Below are 24,225 nucleotides of genomic sequence, written 5' to 3' on the forward strand. Positions count from 1 at the left end.
CGTATTATGCACAGTTTCTCCTAGTGTTATTACTCAATAAATAATACATTGCTAAGTGATTAATCTTCGGTAAGTAGTTTTGCATTGAAGCCATGGGGAGAAGATCTACTAAGGCAAGACACCCAAACTGCTGCGGTCTTGCACGCTCGAATACTGTCGTAGTTGCTTCAAAACTTACAAAAAATGACTGCAAATATTCACATATTCTAAGTATTGTTCCATTGTGCCGTTTCGCGTATTTCGCCATCGACGTCGCAGTTCTCTCGTGTCTCGTAAAAGAGTTCGGTGAGTTAACGGTTTGTTCGTTGCTTTCACATCCTCTAGATATAGTACACAAACGTCCAGTAGAAAACGTTGAAGATCACAAAAGCGATCGGGAAAGCAAACCGCGATCGCTTGTCGATCCAGATGGCCACCTCCTGGGGTGTCATAGTCGTCCAACCGTTTCCGTTTGTTGTTTCGCTGTTCGTTTGGCCGTCGATCTGAATCGCAACGTTTCCGTTCGATTGCGCATCGACCGGGGCCCGATCCATGTCGGTCGTCGTGATGACGGGCAGGGTTTGACTGCTTCCGCTCTTCTGCGGGAAGGACTATAAGAAGGAAACAAAAAAGGATACTCCATGTAGTAACATGTTTCATGCTATCTTCTCAACAAAAAAAGTATGAATTCTTACATGTACGGTGAGATAGTTGTTGAAGGAATTAGCCGATACCGTGGTGGCAGAATCGGCCAACGAGGTGCAGGAGTGTGACTTGTGCAGGCCGCTCATGTCCTTCCGTGCCGGTCGGGGAGTTAGCGCTTGCTTCAGTACGTGTTTACTGTTGACCTTCTTCACCTCGACGTTGCGCTTCCGGCGCCAGATCGTGTTAACGAAAGCGAACTCGACCAGGCTACCGAAGATGAATCCGGTGCAGCCGAGGAACCAAATCTCCGATGCCTTGATGTAGCTCACCTTCGGCAGTGTCTTGCCCTGGGCCGAAGCGAGCGTAATGAACGTCAGCATCGTGCTGGTACCGAGTGTAATTCGCGGGGCGGACTGATCAGCCTGTAGCCAGAACGTCACCCACGAGATGGCGACCAACATGATCGAAGGGATGAAGTAATCCATCATGTAGAACCCCATTTCGCGCGCCAAGTGTACGGTGAAGCTGAGAGAACTGTAATTACCAGCTAAAATCGCGGAATGGGGAGTAGGTTAGATTAGGTGTGTGCTATTTTAATGAGGATATAAAACTCGGGAGCTGAAGGACTCCATCTCAACTGATCAACTGTTTAGCACAATACCTACCGAATGCGCCGTGCCGCAGGTCACTGAGGTCCGCATTGATAACCGTTTCGTTGGTGAACATCTCCAGCAGCACGTACTCCGTCAAGTGTAGTTCCGGGGCAAGAGTTACGGGTGACTTGTGCTCCCAGAGTAGCACCAAATCATCCAAATTGTACATCCCTACGAATGGAAACAAGTAAACCAAAACCATAAAAATGTATAGTGTTTCTTGTGCCGACAAGGAAATATCGATTGTTACTAACAGCTCTCTAGCACGGTCGAGCAGTGCTGCTCATCGAACGGGAATTTTTGCAGGTTCATCCAGCAGTACAGGGTGGCGCTGATTCGCGTCGACACGATCACCGTGCCGTCGGGTGAGATCGACGTGAGGATGTCCTTCTCGGCCGTGCCCAGAATGTCGGAGCTGCGCTCGTTCGCGAGGAAGACGTGAGGTACCCAGAGCAGATCACGTAGCGACTGCTCACCCATGATCGGCTTCGTCCGGTTCGGAGCAACCTCCCGGAATACCAAGCGCGGATCCACATATCGGAACTGTAGCAGGGCGTGAATTTTGAATTGCTAGTTTTTGAAGCACAAAGTAATAAGAGGAAACCGGTGGTCACGAATTAGGAAATTGATGTCACCGAGGTCGGTATCGGGTTTTAACCTTCCAACGAACTTACCAAATCGTGCGCTTCCAAATTTTGCATAAAGTAGATGTAGGCTCGGGCGTGCACTTTGACCGGCCGGCTTTTGCCGTTAAGCGATTCTAAGGTAATAGAAATATGTTTGGTATGCTTCAGTGACACAACGGAAATATAAATAAGTTTGCTTGGTTGAAATAGTTCTTACCTCTTGGTCGCTCCAGTCGATCGTAGCGACAAACGTGCGTGAGTCTTGTAAGCAGCTGCGTCTGCGACATATGGTCTGCACCTTCCAGCGTAGGACAATCAGAGTCTCTAGAAGTTGAGAACACGTGGTTCGGATTAAAACTACAATTCTTTACAACTTTACTATACATTTTAAGTTGTTGTTTTTTCTGGGATTAATCGGGCTCAAGTTGTGCAAGATACGATGAAGTAAAGCATCTTATCGCAATTTTAATACCTGTAGGATTAAGATAAACTAGAGGGGGAGAATTCAAATCAAACTGGTTGCAGTATATTTTCGCATTACACAAAAGAATGGTCAGATTCTAGCCCTGTGATCCACCTCAAGATAATCTGCGCCTTGGAACCCTGCTGTAAACTTGTTTCCACTCATACCCGCCCCGAGCAATCACCTCATTCGGCATCTCGGTTATTTAAGGTGCAAACAAGAGGAAAAGCTCACTGCTTACTAGTTATGCGCACAACGTTCGTGGCCTTGTTTATTTCGCTACTAATGGGCGCCAGCAAGACGGAAGGTCGACTCGAATGGAGGACAATAAATGTTGCAGAAAGGAAGCGAAACAAATAAACATCTTCAACGGGGGGAGGAACAAGAAAAAAGGCACACACAAATCAAACAGATCCAGATGCCACGAACTTGAACTCGAACCGAACTTGGGAGGGGACGGTCGGTGGCTGCCCTTCCTATGGAGAAGATGACGTCGCTTTCGATGATGATGCTGCCGATGTTGATGTTGATTCATTCTGTAGTAGTGCTGCCAACCATCAACTCATAAACGATCTTATGCTCCAGTCGATCATTTGAAAGGTTGCTGTTCCAATTGAAACCGGTGACAGGCAGTTCGGTGTGGTTTAGTTCTTATGGAAAGGGAAAATGAAACAAACTTTTTCGGCGCGGTGTTGTCCTTTGAATCTTTACACTTTATGGTTGGGTGAAGGCCAATCACTAAGCCCGACATAAAAACCACACTGCAGATTACTCCAGTGCTCTAAACGAAGTAGTTTTGCCAATATAAATTATTGTTATGAAGTTTCTCAGGTTCGTCGTTTGTCAATTTTGAATTGAAGTCTTTTGTTCCTTCCTTTCATCCCGTGGAAAACGAATATCAGAGTATCAACTATTTCCAATGATTTTAAATAATTTTGGCTTTTTCAACAAAAGGGATAGAATAAAAAAAATTAAAAAAGGTAAAAAACAAACATTTCATAAAAAAAACCCGTCAACCGCTAATGAACTAAAATGCAGTTCAAATGAAAATACAAATACTGCCTTTGACAAACCACAATATTTTGTTATTCGAAATACTGCAAAACATGCACCAACAACCGTGGCCACGATTGATTGCGCACGAGATACATTTATATCCTCCCGTTCGTGTCCGATCTCTATCTCTATCCATCTACTGTGCTACCGCTCTTACGCACCAGTGACACGTACGCACTGAAAACACTTCGTCCGGTTGCTGCAAAGATTGACGATTAGATCCATCCGTTGCTTAATTGCACCAGGCAGTTTGTTGTGCATGATTTATGGTGCGAATGGTTCGTTCGATGTCGCAGTTTATGTCACCCGATCAAAGCAAAGTCCTTCCATTGCCGCTGTTACGATAGAAATAAAAGGAAAAATATACGACCCCTCGATTAAGCAATAAAGTTCACCGAACTTATAATTACTCTAGATGAAGGCATGTTAAATCAAATTAATTAAAGCCATTTCCTTGCGATAACATTCAGGCACCACAAGAACAAGGATTTGCCGACCATTCATGGTGGTCTTCATTTCGTCTGTGGTGTGCTTTCAGATGGGAGGTAACTGCAAATGATGCATTTAGTATGCACCGCGTCTGAACTGCGGTTCGAAACGTGGCAAGGACTTCGGGCGGGACGGGGCGATTAAACCCCACATACACACCACCAGACCATGGCCACACCACCTGGGGAGAAGTAAAACGTGCAGCAACACGTTTTCGTTTAATTTGGCCCATTTGGTATGCAACACGTAGCCTGGGCCACCCCCTCCCCTATAGGGGGAGAGGGGGAAGCAATAGGGAAGTACTTGGAAGCTGTCGATTGGCGATTTACTGTTCTTCCTTGCCGCAGTAAACGGTTGCTTTCCTTTGCCCGCCACACATATACCACCGCACGCGTGTTTCCTCCCTTCTGTCCACCGTGAATAAAGTCATTGAAAGTTTTGCAGTGCGTGAATAACCAGTCGGTGTCGATAATTCATGTTACGTTATACGTTCTTTCAACTCGGATTTAACGGTTTTGCGTCAACCCTTCGATGCACGGTTGAGTGCGGCGGTTTACATCCAGTCATAAATAGAACAATGTTCTGCAGTCAAGTGCTACGTAATAGTAATACAAGTCATAACATTAAATAGCAATGTAATTAACATCGTTTCGAGTTATTTTTAATTTATTTAGTTTTTTCATTTTTTTAAATCGCTGGCATCTTATTACGCCTAAGGGATCAAAGACTACTGAGATTCACTTTCGTTCACAACCAGTTACCCGTCTAGGCCTTTTGATGCATGATTGGATTAAACTGGTTCATTCAACGCCGCCTTTGCCATTCAAATTGGTACCGGTTCCTTGCTAATATAAACACCACCGTTTCTGGTCCTCCCTCGCATGCTCTTTGCCACCGCCATTTGCTATCCGTACTAGCTTGCACTATCAATTAGCGTACGGGGAGAGGGGCTTTGCGTTATTAAACTGTTTTACCAATCAGCCCCGTTGAGGTTATTTACATTTCATAAGCGTTCTGTTGGCGGCACTTGGCGCAAGTGCTTTTGCGCAAACGCAGCCGCACACGAACCGTAGCACGTGATTGGTCGCGTTTTGCGCGGTCAACATCACTATACAGCATCACTTCAGGCGATCCACTGTACATTGAAGAAATCCAAATGTGTCATTTTGCCAGGAACTTTACCCCATTTGAAATTTAAAATTCTCACAAATCAAGGTTATTTGACGATTTATAACAAAATGGAAGCAAAAAAGACCCACCGTCTGCGCCGCGATGAGTAAAGAGAAATATTTACGCTCGCTTAAGCGCTACCAATATCCGGAAGAACCAGTTCAGGTGCTCTTTTTTTGTTTGTTTGTTAAAGAACTTTCAAAATAGGTCGTTTTCTTCCATATCGCCATGAGAGAATCGGTTACCTGGCCTGCCAATAAAAACGAACCCATCGGAAACGGTTCTGGCTATTCGAAAACCTGTTTGTGGATTTGAACAGAATGTGTTTCCTTTTTGATGGTGTACACAATTTGTGTTGAGTTAGGAGTATTTTGGAAATAAGTTATGTTTCCTTTCATTAATTTCAAAGCAAGGGTATTCGAAAAACTGTTTAACACACAACATCATTTTCTTGGGAATATGATTTGGACATACCAACACGTGCATTTCGCAACAAGCGTAATGAGCTAAAATGGAGCGGCTTGGAAACGATCTTGCCGTGATCACGTTCCATTCGCAATCCGCTATATCCGGGGACATAGAAATAAGTTACAAAACTACATACGTGCCATTGATGTCACGATCCGCTCATTATCCCCGAAGTATCTCACAATAATTTTGTTTCAAGCAAAAATCGCATCTCACGATTCCTGCATGATAAAAATGGTAGATTATTTAAAGATCCAGCAGTAAACTAATAAGTTTCGGCGCTGTCGCCTTATAGAAAGAAACTATGATGCGATGTAAGAGCGTTTCTCGGAAAAAAGGGAGAAGAAAAGTCAACAGCGAAGCAAACATCAAAATACATCAAGCTATTTGTAATGCTTCACAACACACCCTCTTGAAATCAATCGTTTTCTTTGATGACGATGCGTCTAGTGAGAAAATGTTCCTCGCACAACGCTCTTCTCCAAACAACAACAGCAAAACAGAGTGAAACAGGGGAAAAGAAATCGACTACAAGATAATTACAAGAGCGACATAATCGTGATCGAGATACGTTTATGCCAGAATTTCCCGGACTTTAATGGAGTTTCTGTGTCTTCGATTGTGTCGCGCTGGGCGAGATGATGGTGATAAAATCGAACCAAATAATGCACACCATTTAATAAGGTGCGCTTCACCGGATGGATGGTACAGCTACGACAGGAACCTTGAAGGAAGAGAAAAATAAATAGTGCGTTTTGGGAAGACCCGTACCTTGTGGGTGACAGCGAATGAAACTGGGAAGGAAGTAGAACCGACGTTCTAATGATTGGAGCGTAAGAACATCGATCGAAAGGGAAGGAACCGATCGCTGCAACCAAGCTGGCCACCAGAAGTGCAAGTGCACAATACTCATGCCGTTCCTCGTTGTGTTCGGCAGTGCGGCATTGAACTTGTCAGCGGGCCACGCGTCGCGTCATCCAACAGCCTGTTCCTGAGCTGCATACTATTGCAACCCCACCACACATACGCACGCACGTACGATCGGGCGACGGATGTTGGGTGCACCAAGTTTGTTGTACATATGCGCGGTGGGAGGAGAAACGATACACAAAAGCTTCGCTGTCTTGCGTATCGGACATGATCCTATCTTTGCCCTGCAAGTGCACTTGCAACGAACCGGTTTCACTTTCCTTCAGGTGGTGCAAGTTTAGTGCACCCCAAGCATATATTGAAGCAGAATGCAGAGAAATGCGGCAGGCGTTCGAAACTGGCCAAACAGGAGAAATGATTAAACCAACAACAAGACCAAATAGTAACCTGTCCGTGAACATTCTTACGTAGTCATGATTTACATTTGTTAAGGATGGGAAATATTGACTGCATCTTGTGCAATTAACCTGCACATAAAACGTGCTCGCACTATTAAACTCGTGCACCGTATAAAATTGATTTTATATCTTCTCTCAATGAATGAGATGTTTTTGCAGTGTACAAAAGGGAACGCGTAATATTCTCTTTCGTATAGGTTTCGAAATTCAAATTGAATATACATTTTTTACATTTCAAGTTTTTAAGTTTTTAAATATTATGCGTGTTTAACTACTCATTCTTCAAACGAAATAATTTTTAGTATTTTTTTAATAGTGTTAACTTCAATATACTAAACTGCCCAAATTCAAGTAGTATTTATTTTTACAGCCTTTTACGGTAATTACTTCGCAACTGATAGCATTATTTCCAATTAAATTGGTCAGATTTAACAAAAAACTTTAAGTTTTTGCCTGTTTACTATAATATACCTGTGGCAGCCTTACAATTGCGCACAGCACTGTAGGTTTTATAAAAATGTGCGTTACATCAAACGAATTGAAATATTGAATTTTAACTTTAAACATGTAGTAGTGTGCTTAGCGTAATTTAGGAAGTAGGAATAAAATTCGATCCTTTTCCGATCTCAAACTTCGTCGCGAACGGTTCTATTAATTTGTGAGAAAAGAACACGCTAAAGTGGTGACCCCGACGAAAGTGACCCGACGACCCTGTGAATAAAAAATCTACAAAAAGTGACATGGCAACCGAAGACAATAAAACTCCTGTCGCTGAAGGTGTCAGCGGGCACGCGGAACCGTTCGTCGAATCTGTTAAAGTGCCAAGAATAAACCCGCCCAGCATGATGGATACCAATATCGAGACTTATTTCCTCTCGTTGGAATTTTGGTTTGCAGCATCGGGCATTAGTTCCATGCATGACGCACGTCGGTACAATATCGTAATGGCGCAAGTGCCGCCCAACAAGCTAACCGAGTTGCGCTCCATTATCGATGGAACACCGGCAAGTGAAAAATATTCGTATATAAAACGCAAATTGATCGAATATTTTGCCGATAGCCAACAGCGCCGCCTCCAACGTGTACTATCAGAATTACCGTTAGGAGATCAAAAGCCCAGCCAATTGTTCAACGAGATGAAGCGTGTGGCAGGCAATGCTTTAGGCGAAACGGTATTGCTGGATTTGTGGGCTGCTAGGCTGCCGCCGCATGCACAGGTAGCGGTCATTGCTTCTCGAGGCGATGCGTCGGACAAGATAACAATAGCCGATGCCATCGTTGATTCAATGGGCCTTCGTAGAGTGGACGCCATCGATCACGTGCAAACGCCGACACCAACGACACCTGTTCGAGAAAAAGCGGTCATTGACCCAATTGCGGAGCTTACTCGTGAAATCGCATCGTTATCTAAGCGATTGGATAAAGTATTGCACACCGGAAAAAATACACGTGGGCGATCGCGTTCACATTCTCGTGGCGGAGAATGGAACAAAAGTCGTCACGAAAGAGATCCTTCGAACGGACCTTGTTGGTACCATAGAAAGTTCGGGAACGACGCCCGAAGGTGCCGAAAACCATGCACCGCCGGTGCACGTGGTCCAACAAGCCAAGAATGAGGTTGCTCAGCTGAAGCAGTGGGGGACATCGGCGAACAATCCACCACTGCCACAATCTTTCGCTTACGGGTAACGGATTCGACCACCAGGAAACAGTTTCTGATCGACACGGGAGCAGACGTATCCGTGGTGCCGCGAGGAATACATTCAGCGAAAGTGAAGCCCTCTTCTTTAAAATTGTTTGCCGCGAATGGAACACCCATAAAAGTTTACGGAGAAGTACTATTGAAAATAAATCTTGGTCTTCGTCGAGAGTTCTTATGGAACTTTATGATTGCGGACGTGCAATCAGGAATAATAGGTGCAGATTTTTTAAGTCACTACGATCTATTAATCGACTTAAAACGCAATCGTCTCATCGATAACACCACCTATCTCGAGTCAAGCGGATCACTCGACAAAACCAGCACGCTTTCCGTAAAAACGTTTTGTGAAGTATCGCCGTATGCAGATCTATTAGCCGATTTCCCGACAATTACCCGTCCCGCTACCCCGGGAGCAGTCAACGGATCGTCGACTTGCCACCGCATCGAGACTACTGGCCAACCTGTTTATGCTCGACCGCGACGCTTGTCACCGGACAAGTTAGAAGCAGCTCGTGCGGAGTTTGAAAACTTAATGAAGCTCGGGATTTGCAGACCGTCGAGTAGTAATTGGGCCAGCCCCCTCCACATGGTTAAGAAAGCAGATGGTTCTTGGCGACCATGCGGGGATTACCGCGCCTTAAACGCGCAGACCATTCCGGATCGGTACCCCCTACCGTACCTTCAGGATTTTACGTCGAACTTGCAAGGTAAAACTATTTTTTCAAAAGTTGACTTGCAGAAGGCGTTTCATCAAGTTCCTATCCATCCTGACGACATCCCGAAAACGGCCATCACCACACCTTTTGGACTCTTTGAATTCTCTTTTATGACTTTTGGGCTAAGAAATGCAGCTCAAACCTTTCAACGCCTCATACACGAAGTTGTTCGCGGTTTTGATTTCATCTTTCCCTACATCGATGATCTGTTCATCGCGTCGTCATCACTAGAGGAGCACAGAGAACATTTGCGCTTGCTATTTGAGAGACTCAAGCAGCATAACTTAACGATAAACGTTGCTAAAAGCGAACTGGGACGAGAAAACATAAACTTTCTGGGACATTCCGTCTCCACCGAAGGAATCCGTCCACTTTCGGATCGCGTCGAGGTCGTTAAAAACTTTAAGCTGCCGTCTACAGTTAAGCAACTAAAAAAATTCTTAGCCTTGATTAACTTTTATCGACGATTCATACCGAACGCAATCCAAACGCAAATACCGTTATTAGCAATGACACCTGGCAATAAGCGAAACGATCGTACGCCGTTGAAGTGGACCGACGAAACAAAAGCTGCATTTGAGAAATGCAAAACTCAACTCGCCGAAGCAACCCTACTGGCTCACCCCGTTAAAACAGGAGAATTGTCCCTCTGGGTTGACGCTTCAGATATCGCCGCAGGTGCGGTCCTTCACCAAATTGTCGATGATAAGGTTCAGCCGCTTGGATTTTTTTCGAAAAAGTTTAACCCCGCTCAACTACGCTACAGTACATACGATCGTGAACTCACTGCGATATTCCTCGCAGTGCGGCACTTCAAGTTTATGTTAGAAGGACGGAGTTGCCACATATACACAGACCATAAACCGATCATCTACGCTTTCCAGCAGAAGCTTGATAAAGCATCCAACAGACAAGTTCGCCAATTGGACTTCATCGGGCAATTAACGACAGACATCAGGCACATAGTGGGCAAGGACAACATCGTAGCAGACCTACTCTCTCGCATCGAAAGCATCCAAACTGTACCAGTGCTTGATTTCGACGCGCTAGCTGAGGACCAAAAGACCGACGGCGAACTACAGGATATTCAGCAGGGTAAAATTAAATCTTCATTGATTCTAAAATATTTTTCGGTTCCAGGCGGAAAGCATCAACTGCTTTGTGATTGTTCGAGTGACAGCATTCGTCCTTTCATTACAAAGCGGTTTCGCAACGCAGCACTCCAGGCAACGCATCATCTATCCCACCCTGGCACTCGTGCAACAGCCAAATTAATGACTGAGAGATTTGTTTGGCCGAGCATTCGAAAGGACAGCATCGCCTTCGCCAGAAACTGCATCCAATGTCAACGCTCGAAAGTGACCCGACATACGCAGTCGCCAATAGCGCGGTACCCAGCACCGGACAGCCGATTTTCGCACATAAATATCGACATCGTTGGACCCTTCCCTCCGAGTAAAGGAAACCGTTACTGTCTTACAGTCATCGATAGGTTTACTCGGTGGCCGGAAGCATTCCCCATGCCGGACATGACCGCGTCTACAATCGCCGAAGCTCTAGTCTCCGGATGGATATCCCGATTCGGTGTTCCCGCCTACATATCGTCTGATCAAGGACGACAATTCGAATCATCGCTCTTCACCGAATTGACTCGTTTGATCGGATCTAAACACCTGCGCACGACTGCCTACCACCCCCAGTCTAATGGAATCATCGAACGATGGCATAGGACCCTTAAGTCGTCGATCCTTTGCCACGATCCCAACTACTGGAGTCAACATCTACCGATAATTTTACTTGGATTACGGACAACCTACAAAGAGGACATCAAAACTTCGCCTGCTGAAATGGTATACGGTACGACTCTCAAGATACCGTCTGAATTTTTTGTTGACAACCTGCAGAGACCTAACGAAACAGAATTCGTCGCTAAACTCCGATCGACTATGCGTGATCATCGCCCCCAAGAGACTGCCAGGCACGGGAAGCGAAACATTTTCATGCACCAGGACCTGCGAACATGTAAGAGCGTCTTCGTTCGCAACGATTCAATAAGACCATCGTTATCGTCTCCGTATGAAGGACCATTCGAGATTCTTAATCGAACAGAAAAGTTTTTCAAATTGAGCATACGGGGACGTGAAGTCAACATTTCGATCGACCGTTTGAAACCCGCGTACGTATGCAGTGAACAGCCAGCGTCAACAGAACCAGCAGCCACAACTCCTGCCGAGATTCCACCGACTAGAGTAACTCGCTCTGGCAGACGAGTTATTATCCCTTCCAGATACCAGTAGAGGGATCCTAGTCTAGGAGGGGAGTATTGTGGCAGCCTTACAATTGCGCACAGCACTGTAGGTTTTATAAAAATGTGCGTTACATCAAACGAATTGAAATATTGAATTTTAACTTTAAACATGTAGTAGTGTGCTTAGCGTAATTTAGGAAGTAGGAATAAAATTCGATCCTTTTCCGATCTCAAACTTCGTCGCGAACGGTTCTATTAATTTGTGAGAAAAGAACACGCTAAATACCTATGCATTCCATTAGACCCATTTTACAACAGCTATTTTTTCTTTAAAAGCTTTCAGTGTAATAAACATGATCGGTTGTAAAAGTACAACAATGTAGAAACGAGTGAAAACTTTTAGCTAAATTCTCTTGAATATGCTACCGATAAAGGTGGAAGTAAAGAGATTGTACGACCACATTTGAGAACGCAGTTCCGGACTTGAATGGAGAATGCGTTGCGTTGCAGTTGACCAAGTGCAGCGTACACACTCAATATGCTGCAGCGTGGCGGAACCCTGGCCAATCGTTTCAATATCGTTTGTTGACATTTGTCGTCGGTTGTTGTGGTCACACGGCGTCGAGTAGCTTGGAGCAGTACAGCACCGCTTTTACCAAAGCACGGGAGCCGTGTTACGGTGGGCACAAAACCGACCGTCTTCCCAACAACGCTCCGGAAACGTGACCACAGTGTTTTGGGACATCTTACCGGGCTTATCAGGTGGGAGGAAAGAAAAAGGTGAATCAACCGGTCGCATTCTAGCACCCATTTTTTCGAACTACGACACTGTCGCTGCTTGTGGTAGCTTTGTTGTAGGTATACTCGGCCGTATTTGCTAACTGCATCTGCGCCGAGATAATGTGTGGCGTCTTGGCATGAGGGGGTGGTAGTACTGCTCCAGTAAACAAGTAGTAATTGACTCAGAGGAAGAACAAGATATGGCAATTTTCCGAGGGGGAACGCAAGTTGCCAAAGACCAAATCACACATAAACTGCAGATGTCATCGAGGGATTCCAGTATCGACGTGACGTATATGCAGAGTGAGTACTAGCAGGTTGTGATAAAAAAATTGCGCAATACTCAGAAAATTCAGTTATTTACTTTTACATTTAATTTGCCATCAACTGCGGCAATAGAAGAATTTTTTGCTATGACTACTTCGGAGGATCTGCTCGGGAATTTCGCTTTGAAGTGATCTCACGAGGATGTCCAAGTAATGGCTATTTCCAGTACTTACTTTCCACTGGTTTTGGCATGCGGATGGCTGTCGTCGGAAATGTTGACGTGCAGAATGTCCGCTTCGACCGTGGCCGGTGGAAGCAGCAACTTCTGGATCTCCTCCTGTGACATGGTTTTGTTCTCCAACGGCGTCCCCACGGACGTCGTCGTGATCGTGGTTGTGCTGGTGCTGCTGGTGCTGCTGCTGCTACTGCTAACACTGGTGCTCGTACTATCTGTCGTTGTTCCAGAACTGTCGCTAGATCCCGTAGGAACGGAGGACACCGCTTCCGTGGTGCCACCGGGCGCGGTCTGGTTGAGATCTACCAGTTCAGTTTCGTTGAGCAACAGGAACGGCTCCGGTGGCGTCATGCTCACCGTGCTCGACGGCACACCATCGTCGTCCGGTATTGCCGCTTGCGCCGTCACGGCCGTCGCAAACGCGTGCAAAATCACCAGGAACACGTACGCGCACAATCTGGTGGCTCCTGCCTGAGAATTCATCTTTATTTTCGTCCCACCGAGTGCGGTGCGTCGTCTCCACTGCGCCCTAAAGTGTACGTGTTTGAACGACAAACACTTAACGCCGTACTGGACTCGGATCGGTTTTGTACTGGTGCTCAGAAGTGCTCCTACTCTTCTGCAGCGGGGAACGAATGTTGTACTGGCCTATGCTGGTTTGAAACTTTGTGAAGGATACCCGAAGGACCACTTCTCTTTAAGTACGAGACAAATCACATAATGTCCATATGATCTGTTTCAGTGTGCTCCACTTTCTTGGGTTTTGTTTATCTGATTCTACTCAGTCGATCATCGCTCTCCAACTTGATCCTCGATCCTTCGAGAACCGTCTACGTCCAAGGGTGACTGTTGTTCGCTCGCTGACACACGAGGTCTCCGCACGAGCTAATAATGCGGAAAATAACGGCAAAAACTAAAGACACTAACTAGTACCACCGACTGAGATGGATTTTTTCCTGTTCAGGAACTGTACCGAATCGATCGACACACGCACGATAAAGATCACAGCAGACGGACACGTTGGGGCGACGGAATTTCAATGCACTTCTTCGAGTGGGAATATAAAACACCAACCATAGAAGTAAAGAGCGGAGCAGGTTGCACTTTGCTACTAGCAGAAAATTATATACTCTTTTACACTGGCAAAGATTTTCCGCACGTTATCAAACGTTTTCTCACTTTTCAACCACCGCCGATTTTTCACTTCCGACACACAAATGTTCAAGCCCGGAAAGAGAAAAAGGATTCTTTTTGACGACACAACAGTTATCTACTTGTGATCTGTCGACTCGAGCGGCTTGTTCCTCACTAACGGTTCGGCGCACCGGACCCAACTGATTTTATACGACTCTCGCGGATCGTGTCGCCTTCGCGTTCGCGCCGCGCTCCGTTCGCTCCCGTCGTGCTCATTCTGATTTTCGCGCCCTGTTTTGTGAAGCTGCGTTAGCCTTTGGGCGCGCTTTTGGCATGGGGGGACAGGTGAAGCAGGACTTTATCAGATGACGTACCCAATGTCTCTCGACCCCCTTCTCTCTGGGGGGATCGTGTGTTGGTGATACAAGTGTGCTCGCTTTAAACCCACGCGCGCTCGTCAGCTCCACTCTTGGGTACATCTGGCTGCGTGCGTGTCTTTGCTCTCGTGAGTAGATCCGCCGAGTAAACGTTTTCGGATGTAGTCATTGTTGACTACTTAGACTACAGAAGCTGCGATCGGAACGATTGATGATTGACAGTTCGTACTTCTTGGGGAAGCATGCCTTTGCCGTTCCAATTGATTATGATTGATTTTCAGGCAGACGATAATCACTGTAATTAATTTTCTATTTTGCAAACAATCGTTAATTCAATTAAAAGTTTAGAACTAGTAAAATGAAATTTTAGAACTATTAAAAGAATTGGTGAACACTACGTTGTATGAGTGCAATCCATATTTTTATAGATCATATATAATTAATAAATTCCTGGTTGTGTACTCCTCGCAGAATCCAAAAAACACTTACTATTTTAATATAAGAATTCAATTCGCTTGCCAGCATGCCAATTCTTTCTCAATGAAAAGTAAAGTAGTAAAATAGATGGAAAAAAATATTGTAAAAAATACCAGCAGAACCAATATACGTTCATTTTGATGGATTTCGGGGGTATTTTTTTCCAAAATTTTGAAATACCCAAAATTATATCCTGCATCATTACTAATGCCGCACTCATCGCTTTAACGTGTCTGGATTGGAATAAACATTCTCCTTAGGTTAGAGTTGTGGTGGGTCAAAATTCTCTTCATCACGAACCGCCCAACGTTAGGCAGAAGGACGCCACTTCATAGTCCACCGATTCAAACATTCAATAACCCCATTAGATCGTAACTGACAACCAACGACCATGATTGGAACTGTTGCCAACAGAGTGGTAGGAAGGAAAACAGGAGCATTAGTACGCAAGGACACTCGAGAATAGCAAACTGGTGCAAATTAGGGACATGTTTGTCCTCGGGCGCCCAAAAAATTACCTCGATTGACGAACGCGCTTTGTCGCTGGACCCTGACTTCCGTTTCGGTCACGATTTTAGCGGGTTATGTTTGTCCTGCTGGAGATTGTCGTGTTGTATGGTTTGGAGAGTCAAATTGAAAAACAACCATGTCAGGCCCCGATCCCGACGGATGGGGTTGCAACCTGAAACATTGACCAACAAGGCCGCAGTGCCGGAATGCAAAGTTAAACATTATAATAAATTCATGAGCAGATAATTCACACCAGCCGCAACCGGTGAGGTGATCATGTTTGCGTTAAACCGTGACTGCGCCGCCCAGTTACTGCTGGTAGGTTATAAAATAATGAAGGCTAACTAAACATGTAATCATAAGGATAAGCCTTAAAGCGCCGTTTTTCCTAGTGTAATTAGTGTCTAGAATTTTGACTCATGCCATAATCATCCTTGTTGTATTTAAAGCTGCAAGTTAGTTCAAACATAATTAATCTGTGATAACAAATGGACACATTACTCAATTAAAGAGCTCACATCTTCAACGATAGAAGAGAGCGTAATAAACGATCATAGTGAATCATTCTGGAAACAAAGACGCCATACACGCACAGAAAAGTAAACACACTTGATGGAAAACAAACGACAAGAAAATAGGCTCCGAGCCGGCGCTCACACATCTGTCGAGTAAACATTGCGGTCGGCGTTAGCAACCGGCAGCGATGGCGGAGATCTTCACCGGAAACAAGGCGTACAAACGTGTCGATAAATTGAGCATAGTAGACTGGGTGGAAAAGTGTCAGTAAAATCCTGGAATCAGAAGTTCCATAGCATTCTAAACCAATTGCATTGATGAGGAATAACATTGTTTTAGTTTGTATCCTCTTATTTATTATATTTGAAATTTGTAGATTATATTTCAAAATAAAAAGTAAAACTGCTACCCTTCCAGACAAATTTCAATCAAGACACAACCCACAACGGTCTTTTATCTCAAACAATTACGAGGAGTGATAGCAAAAACACAAGCCAACAAGCGATCGGACGCAATTGCATTGGGGTTTGCGGATTTTCTTGGGAGGGTAGAATCACTTTACCTATCGATTCCCTGTACTGCAATGAAGTTGAGGTTCAATGCTTCGTTTTTGAATTCTTCCCTCATGTTTGTGTCGAGCGGCGCCAATCACCGAACAGAGAAAATCGATTAATGATCAAAGATGATGACTTTGTTAAACAATCTATGAGCAAACTATTTGTCGACTAATGATACCAGCTGACGAATGGAGTCGAAGAGGACTTGTACAAGATGTAATACACGGTGTGGCAAAAAAATAAAATATCCATTATGAGCGATTGCAAAGCATCGGTGACACGTGTCGGGCATGAAGTTGGGAATTTTTAGCATGAAGTGCATTGTTTGTCAATGTTTTGTGTTCAAATATTGGTTGGTATTCATAATGGTGATGGTAAATGTTTACAACAAAAGATGGTTTAATTGTATTCCTTATTTTCAAACATCATTAGAAGCAAACTAACGTAAAATGTTTTAGTTCTAACCTTAATGGCATTAAGGGATCATCTTTAATATATTTTCGATAGCGCAAAGATATGCTTAAAACATAAAATTTGTTTGAATACGAATAAGTAGGAATATGAATACAACTCTTTGAAATCTCTGTTGTCCAAAAAGATGCAGCAGAGATTAGAGGCGGGGTGAATCACGAAATTATATGTACGAAGCAATTCTTTGCTTAACCTTGCTTATATAGACGGTTCGTTATCAACCGGAAACACCTGAAATTCCATGCGACCCAAAGATGAGCGTAGCGGCACTTTAGTAATTCATAACAATTTGTCTCTTGTGGATTTGTTAAAAATCAAACATGGTACTAGAATGTTTTTTTGATACATTGTGGAACCTACATAACAAGTTATTAGTTTGAACTGGTTAGCACCTAATGAGTCATCTAAAGCTGGGATTTTTCTGTTCCCGTTGGTTAGCCTTCAACGGCACTATCCTAAATTCACATGGATGCAAAATGCCGCAACATTCGGTGAAAGTCCAACAGTCGATGTTATGTCACTGCCACACTGTTGAATCCACCCTCGGCATCTGTGGGCCCGAAACGTCAACCAGAAGACATCTCCATTATCGCACGGTAACACATGTTTTACATCGGCTCTTCAGTCCCCCCGCGAGGGGGGGATTGATTATCAAATTCAATTATCGACTTTTTCGGGCTCAACACCTCGTCCAGTGTGCAAAACGTGCGAAAATTGATGATCGAACGTCGATCTTAGGTAGAGCAGATGGCTTTATCATTTACCACCACCCGGTGAAGGGGAAATCGCTTATCGAACACCGATCCGCGTTGACGGAACTGACCTTTATTACGCACATTGCATGGGAATTATGCCAAGGTAAGAGCAATCGCTAATATGCACAATTGAAGGAAAAAGTAACGTCTTACAATAGATTTGTGGTATAATATGCTGCATTCTTCTCAATGCACTTTTAGCAAAACTTTAAAAAGGAAAGGAAAATTAAATTGAATGACCTTTTTTCGGCCATTCCAGAACATTTTGTTATTTTCGAACATGCTGGAGGCGCCCAGTCGCTCGTAAAAAAAATGGTTTCTTTGATTATTGCGTAAATCGTATGCAATACTCTTCAACGAACAAAAAGAAAAGTTGATCTTGAATATATTTTATTTTTCATTAATTTAGGTTGGAAAGCCATAACTCATGAGCCATACATATTACATCGTGTTGTTTACCCAGTGTGTTCGTCTTCCAGTGTATTACTAGAATATGATACGTTATTGTTGTAAGGTTATGAATTTTCTTTCGTAAAGGAATAACAATTTGATATCGACTGACCAGATCGTTGTCCTTTCTCAATGATTTATTCAATGACATTTCTTCACCGCATGGGCAAGAGAAAAACAATGTACCGCAATAAAAGTAAAAGTGTGTCAGCCCGCACTCAAAAACATTGAATTTAAGTATCACTTCCTCGTGGATCGTGAACTGATCGAAATGGTTTCGTTGCTGATACATAATGTTGCCCAAAAAGGCGTTGGTACGATTAGATCACCACATCAAGCAAAGATACACATCTCTTTACTGAATACCTAGGGAGGAAAAAAAGGGGAAACATGCATTCGCTTATCGGTTCCCGGGTCCTTCAACATATTTTCTTTGAGTTCCCCAAACTGCTTCCATCTGGATTTGAGTCAGCACTGCTTAGGAGCTCTGTTGCGGCCTTCCATTTTGTTTTTGTTTGCTATGTATCGGTTGTTTGCCGAAAAAGTGACGCATTTTTTACGACCTGTTTTTCACATTGTAGTTATCAGTTGTGCTTTGGTCTGTCTGCGTCACCTCCGGCAAACAAAAAGAAATGACTTTACAACGAAACTTCTTTTCGGTCAAAGGAAGTCTTTTGCAGATATTGTAGTTTATAAATGTTTAGGTAATTTTTAATACATGGTTTACACCATTTTGCGACCATTGAATGTAACGAAATCCTTTATTTTACATGCAAAGGAAATTTCGATAATTAGGATAGAAATTAAAATAATTTCAAATGAGTTATTTTTTAGTTACAAACTTTTTATCGAACTATTTTTTTTTTTACTTTTCCTCCATTCAACCCCCATAGTGTAACATTGGGAAAGCACGTGTTACTCGGAAATTATCGTCGCTAGGCAAATAATGAAATGGTTTTAAATCTCACCAATTTGTAAGTCCACCTGCACCTATCACAATAGACTTTTTTTTTAATTCAAATTCAGCCGGGTGGCACAGAGCATTTGTAACGCTAGATAATGGAGCTGTCCGCATACAATGCAAACACGGTCAAATGCCGCCAAAGTAAATATTTGACTACAGCGTTAATTAGTGTACCGTAGTGCTGAAGTATCCTTCCCGCTGGTCGAGAGCGATCACACAAAAAAAGGAGGAAGATCGCGTCGAGAGCCGAATTGCGTCAGTTGTTATTTGGAACAAATATTGAATCGCTGCAAATGAGGGAACAAACAGCACACGGGCCACAGTGGACTACCATGTGTTTGAGGTTGGAAAAGGGCGGTCATTTTTCCACCGAATATGCTGATCTTTTTCTTCGCTTTCATCTTAATCGTGGTTTAACGATGGTTGCTTATGTGTGTGTGCAGGTCTGAAAAATGGAGGTTACGGTCTGGGTTACCAGGGCAGGAATGGGTAGGTGTTTGACTTACTCCCTCCCCCCAGGAGATGGGACGGAACTTAATTAAACCGCAGCTGAAGATGCCTCGCATGTGAATCAGCACACGCGTGCGCTTGAGGAAGTGGCAAGGAGTGAATACTAATTACGTGCTTTGCCTTTGAAGTGCTGCTGGCGATAAAGGTGGAGCAGTGTTGGACAAAGCAAAAGAAAAACAAACAAACACAGTTGCAGAATGCCTGAAGATAGCTCGCAGGGGCATCCCTCCGAAACGCGTGCGATAATTATTGATAAACGGTGAAAGGGCAACGCATTTTCTCTGGGTTACTCGAGAATCGATGAACGATTTCGAGGTTCGACCGTCTGGGCTGTTTGTTGGGATGCAGTGCTCTGCGAGATCATCGATCCATAGCAAGGGTTGGCCAATTCCTTCTCGCGGGCCAAATCTCGCCCGCCAACTGATTTTATCTGGTCCGTAAATATTAGTATTACATACGAAAAACTTCTTCCGATTATGCTAATCGGACTTTTTCACGATGTTTTTTTCCCAAAAATGAAGCTTGGAATTGTTGAACGAGGTGTTCAATACCAGGCGACTACCTAGTATACTTTTTGATTTGATTGTTTATTGATGGTTCTCAAATTTCCTAGTCTCGTGAATCGCGCCCAAAATCCAACGGCAATACCTTGTCTACTTTGCATCCAAAATAGGTAAAATACAATATTAAACTCCATTACGAAATAAAACCTGGCTAACTATTGTCTAACTTCTCGAAGCTCGAAGTGTTATTAATAACTGAGAATACGCCACTAAAACCAATGTATTGTAATTTAATTTGACCAAGGATAAATTTCAAGTACAATTTAGATAATTAACATGGTACAATAAACCAATTTAATAAATTAACAAGGTACAACTAACCAAAATTTATATGTTGAAAATATTCAAAATCCAACGAAAATTTTTGAAAAAATTTACTATAAAATTTCAAATATTTTATATTTTTTAAGTAACTTTACTATTTAGAAAGGTTATATACTCCATTCACTCCACATACAGGGGTTTAATATTACATTGAAAACAATAAATCATCATTTAAGGCATCATGCCCTCACTTTCGGTTTCTTTTGTTCATCTGGCCCTCTTTAGGAAATGTATGCCGACCCTTGATCCGAAGGATCTTTATCCTATATGTTTTGTTTGTTGTTGAAAAATTCCAAATCCACAATTCTGTTATTGTTTCGATAAGGGAAGATTTGAAAGGAAAATAAAGTTCAAAATTCTCATTTCATATTACCTCAAAACCTTAATAGCACCTTATAATTTGAACCTTTATTCATTTTTCCCAATGTTCAACGTTAATGGGTGGAAAATATGTCACATTCATACTGGTTGTAAATAATTATTGATTTCTTTTCGAGAAAATTGACTGAAGTTGATGTATTTTATCCTATTTCCTTCATGAGAACTTTTCTTGCATGAGTGCTACCCAAAAGTGGTGTTCACAAATTATACAATTCATCATCGGAAAATATGCTTTAAATCAGCCTTGCGATTATGTTAAATTGTATATACTAGTAAAATGTTCAAACTACAAGAAAACCTCATTGAAATAGAAAATGTCATGATTATTTTGAAAAGATTTTGATATTCCACATGCATTAATCGCGCAGGAATATCACAGGATCAACAGTTATACTAAAAAGCAATCCACGTTTAGAGGTTGGCTGACTCAGGTGCGATACAAAGTAAGACACAACGTGTACATTACTTACGCTAAAACTGATTTATCTACGACTAACTACTTTTGGATTACTCTGGTACTGCCTTAAGCCCCATTATTTCCGAAATGCAAACATCACATTGCTCTTATTCAGTGGAATCAAATAGTGGTTCGAAATCAAAAGTTTGTATTCGTTTAATTAATTAAACTAGTTTTTTTAGTGATACCAACTGGAGTACTCAGAGAAATGTGGTATTTAAAACTGAACGATAAAAGAAAGCTTCATGCGATTAAGTATTTTACAAGCAGTTTTGTTTTATTATTCTCGTTTATTTATACTCGTTTTTTCTCAACTATTCCATCTTGCACGCATACGGTTGCATACAGCGCAACGAAAACTCTACAAACTTAAGATCCGTCATGTACCCGGTGAGCCGTTTAAAGTGCCGCTCCGTGTACGGCAGTGAGGCTTCGAGATGTTTGTTTAGTTCGCTCACTGCAAACCGACCGGCGAGAATTTCCTGCATCAGAATGTGTAGCGCCAGCTGGGCCGGACGGCAATTGCGGCTGTTGGTGTTCCACTCGACCGCGTGCACGAGCAACGTTTCCTTGTGATCATTGGACAGCTTTCGCACTGTGTCAGCCAGCCCCGCCTGTTCCTGCGATTTAATCACTTCGTTAATAATCTTCAGTGTGCTCAACGGGCGGTTAAGGTTCAGTGAAAGACGGAGTGCTTTGAGAAGCTTTTTCTCGCTCAACAGATTGTTCAACTCTTGCTCCTCCAGTAGCATCTGCTTGCGTTGGTCTAGCTCCTCTTTACGCTTGCTTTCCGTCACGTCGTGCCACTTGATCATCTTCGAATCCGAACCGCCACTGTAAAAAGCGGACTCATCTCGTGTCACACACAAGGCCCAGATGCGGCTATCGTGTTTGTCCATCGTTTGTACGCACTCGGAGGTTTTGATCGACCAGAGCTTCAGCAGACCGTCGGCACCGGCCGAAAGAAGCTGCATACCGTTGGAAAGGAACTCTACCCGGAGCACCGAACTGTCGTGACCTTCGAGTGACTTCAGGCAGGTCATGTCGGTCAACGACCAGAGCTTAATGCAACAGTCGGCCGCGTTCGTAAGCAAAATTTGATCAACCGGTGAAAACTTTACCGCCCAGATACCACGCCGATGTCCCCGAAACACGCCAACGACTGCAAGGTTGCTCACGTCCCACAGTTTGGCGGTTTTGTCCTGCGAGCCGGTCGCTACGAGCCGATCGTTCGGTGAGATACACACGCAGTTGATATCCTTCTCGTGCGCCAACTCAGTAAGCGAGCACTGTAGACGTGGCAGTTCTTCTCCATCAGGCGCTGCGAATGTTTTGGGAATTTTCCACGTTTTCAAACATTTGTCCAGGCTCACGCTGACGCAAAAATTGCCGGATATTTTACTCATTGCCACACAACCAACAGCATTAGTATGTTTCACACCCACGGCGACGCAAGTGATCTTGAACATTGCCTCATCGAACCGCCACAGACGGATCGAGTGATCTTTCGAAGAAGAAAGTAGATATTGATCGTTAGCCGAAAGGGAGAGTACGATATCCGTGTGACCCTGCACCAGCTGGCAGTTCATTGTGGTGGTGTCGTAGATTTTAAAATTGTTACTGTTGGTCGCCATCGCTAGGTAACGATCCCGTTTACCAAGGAGCACGATGTCCAGAATTTCATCGCTAAATCCGGCCAGCTGGTGGACACACTCGAACGTCGCACAATCGTGCACCAGGATATTATGATCGGCCGATACGATCGCCATCTGGCCGATTGATTGGTTGTAGAATAGTTGCGATATCGCCAGGCCACCCTCATCGGCCGCTCTCTCCACGAGGGCGTTGGTTTGCTTGTACACGATTTTGGCCTCGGTCATTTCCCACACTTTAATGACACCCTCTTCACCAGCACAAGCGGCGTACACATAGTTTTCTTCCAGCTTAACACCTCCGATCTTTATACCACCCGGTAGAACGACTACTGATTCCAGTGCTTCGTAGACGGGAATCGTTTTAACCGCCTCCAGCGTGTCGAAGTTCCAAAGGATCAGAATTTTGTCCCTACCTGACGAGACCATATACTGGCGATCCTCCGTAAACGAAACACCGGTCACACGCGAAAAATGTCCCGCGAACGTTTTGATGACTCTCCGCTCCAAGTAGTCAAAAGCAAGAATTTTGTCATCATCCCCGGCAGCGATTATTATTTTGCTTGCCATATCCGGATGGAAAACTATTAAATTAATCACACCGGCACAACCACGCAGTGTACCTAGGCAAACCTGCTTGGACGGGTCCCAGATACGGATGGTGGAATCGGAGCCGCCGCTAACGATGAGTTCATCGTCTGGGCTGAATACTAGCTTTGTGATTGGCCCTTGGTGGGAAGATTTCCACATTTTCTGCACCGTACGCGTCTGTTGATCCCATAGCTTGTACAGGCCTGATCGATGCCCCGACACGATGCTAGTACCGGCGCCGTTGATGGCAAATGTAAAGATGATATCTTCCTGGATTTCATCCTCCGTCTGTTGCTCACCGAGTGTGATCGGTTCGTTTTGATTTTCAACCGACACTATCCAGATTGCGCCGTTGTTCTGGCAAAGAAACTGCTGACCATCGTTCGTCCAGCAAACCGTGCCGCCGGTGTAAAAAGCTTTGTACTCTGATTGTACTTCATACCTGCGAAGGGTTATACGCCAGCATTGTAATTTCTTCCTTTGGTTAACGAATGGAATTCTATACTCACACTTCCTTTAGCTTTACTTTCGAATTCATCTTCAACAATTTTAAGCAATTTAAAAAATCGGGGCGCACTCGTGAATTTACCAATCGCACGTGTTTGGAATGGTTTTTGTTTTGACATTTAAACTTTGACGTCGATTTGTTTACCAATATGTTTTTTTACTTCCTGGGGTTATGTAGAAACGTCAAACTGCTAGTCAGCTGAA

General features: G+C 43.8%; 2 protein-coding genes across 2 annotated transcripts; both read right to left on the minus strand.

The window, feature by feature from the left end:
- Window positions 1-320: 320 nt before the first annotated feature.
- On the minus strand, window positions 321-13,308 carry LOC131293603 (pH-sensitive chloride channel 2). The gene is made up of 7 exons (XM_058321681.1): window positions 12,824-13,308; window positions 2,121-2,227; window positions 1,952-2,037; window positions 1,532-1,847; window positions 1,290-1,448; window positions 675-1,171; window positions 321-590 (listed from the first exon to the last, which is right to left on the minus strand). The coding sequence occupies exons 1-7, from the start codon at window positions 13,306-13,308 to the stop codon at window positions 321-323; spliced, it is 1,920 nt and encodes a 639-aa protein (XP_058177664.1).
- Window positions 13,309-21,585: 8,277 nt separating this feature from the next.
- Window positions 21,586-24,052, minus strand: LOC131287247 (transducin beta-like protein 3). The gene is made up of 2 exons (XM_058316283.1): window positions 24,024-24,052; window positions 21,586-23,956 (listed from the first exon to the last, which is right to left on the minus strand). Exons 1-2 carry the CDS (start codon window positions 24,050-24,052, stop codon window positions 21,586-21,588), a joined length of 2,400 nt encoding a protein of 799 aa, XP_058172266.1.
- Window positions 24,053-24,225: the final 173 nt, after the last annotated feature.

The sequence above is a fragment of the Anopheles ziemanni genome, chromosome 2 (assembly GCF_943734765.1).
Source record: "Anopheles ziemanni chromosome 2, idAnoZiCoDA_A2_x.2, whole genome shotgun sequence".
NCBI classification, from domain to species: Eukaryota; Metazoa; Arthropoda; class Insecta; order Diptera; family Culicidae; genus Anopheles; species Anopheles ziemanni.

Excerpts from the sequence above, each read along its gene's own strand:
- LOC131287247 (XM_058316283.1), bottom strand. The coding sequence starts at position 24,052 with ATGAATTCGAAAGTAAAGCTAAAGGAAGT. Across the intron at positions 23,957-24,023 it reads AAAGTAAAGCTAAAGGAAGT|GTATGAAGTACAATCAGAGT; the intron begins GTGAGTATAGAA and ends AACCCTTCGCAG.
- LOC131293603 (XM_058321681.1), bottom strand. The coding sequence starts at position 13,308 with ATGAATTCTCAGGCAGGAGCCACCAGATTGTGCGCGTACGTGTTCCTG. Across the intron at positions 2,038-2,120 it reads TCGACTGGAGCGACCAAGAG|AATCGCTTAACGGCAAAAGC; the intron begins GTAAGAACTATT and ends CTATTACCTTAG. Across the intron at positions 1,848-1,951 it reads ATTTGGAAGCGCACGATTTG|CAATTCAAAATTCACGCCCT; the intron begins GTAAGTTCGTTG and ends TTCAAAAACTAG.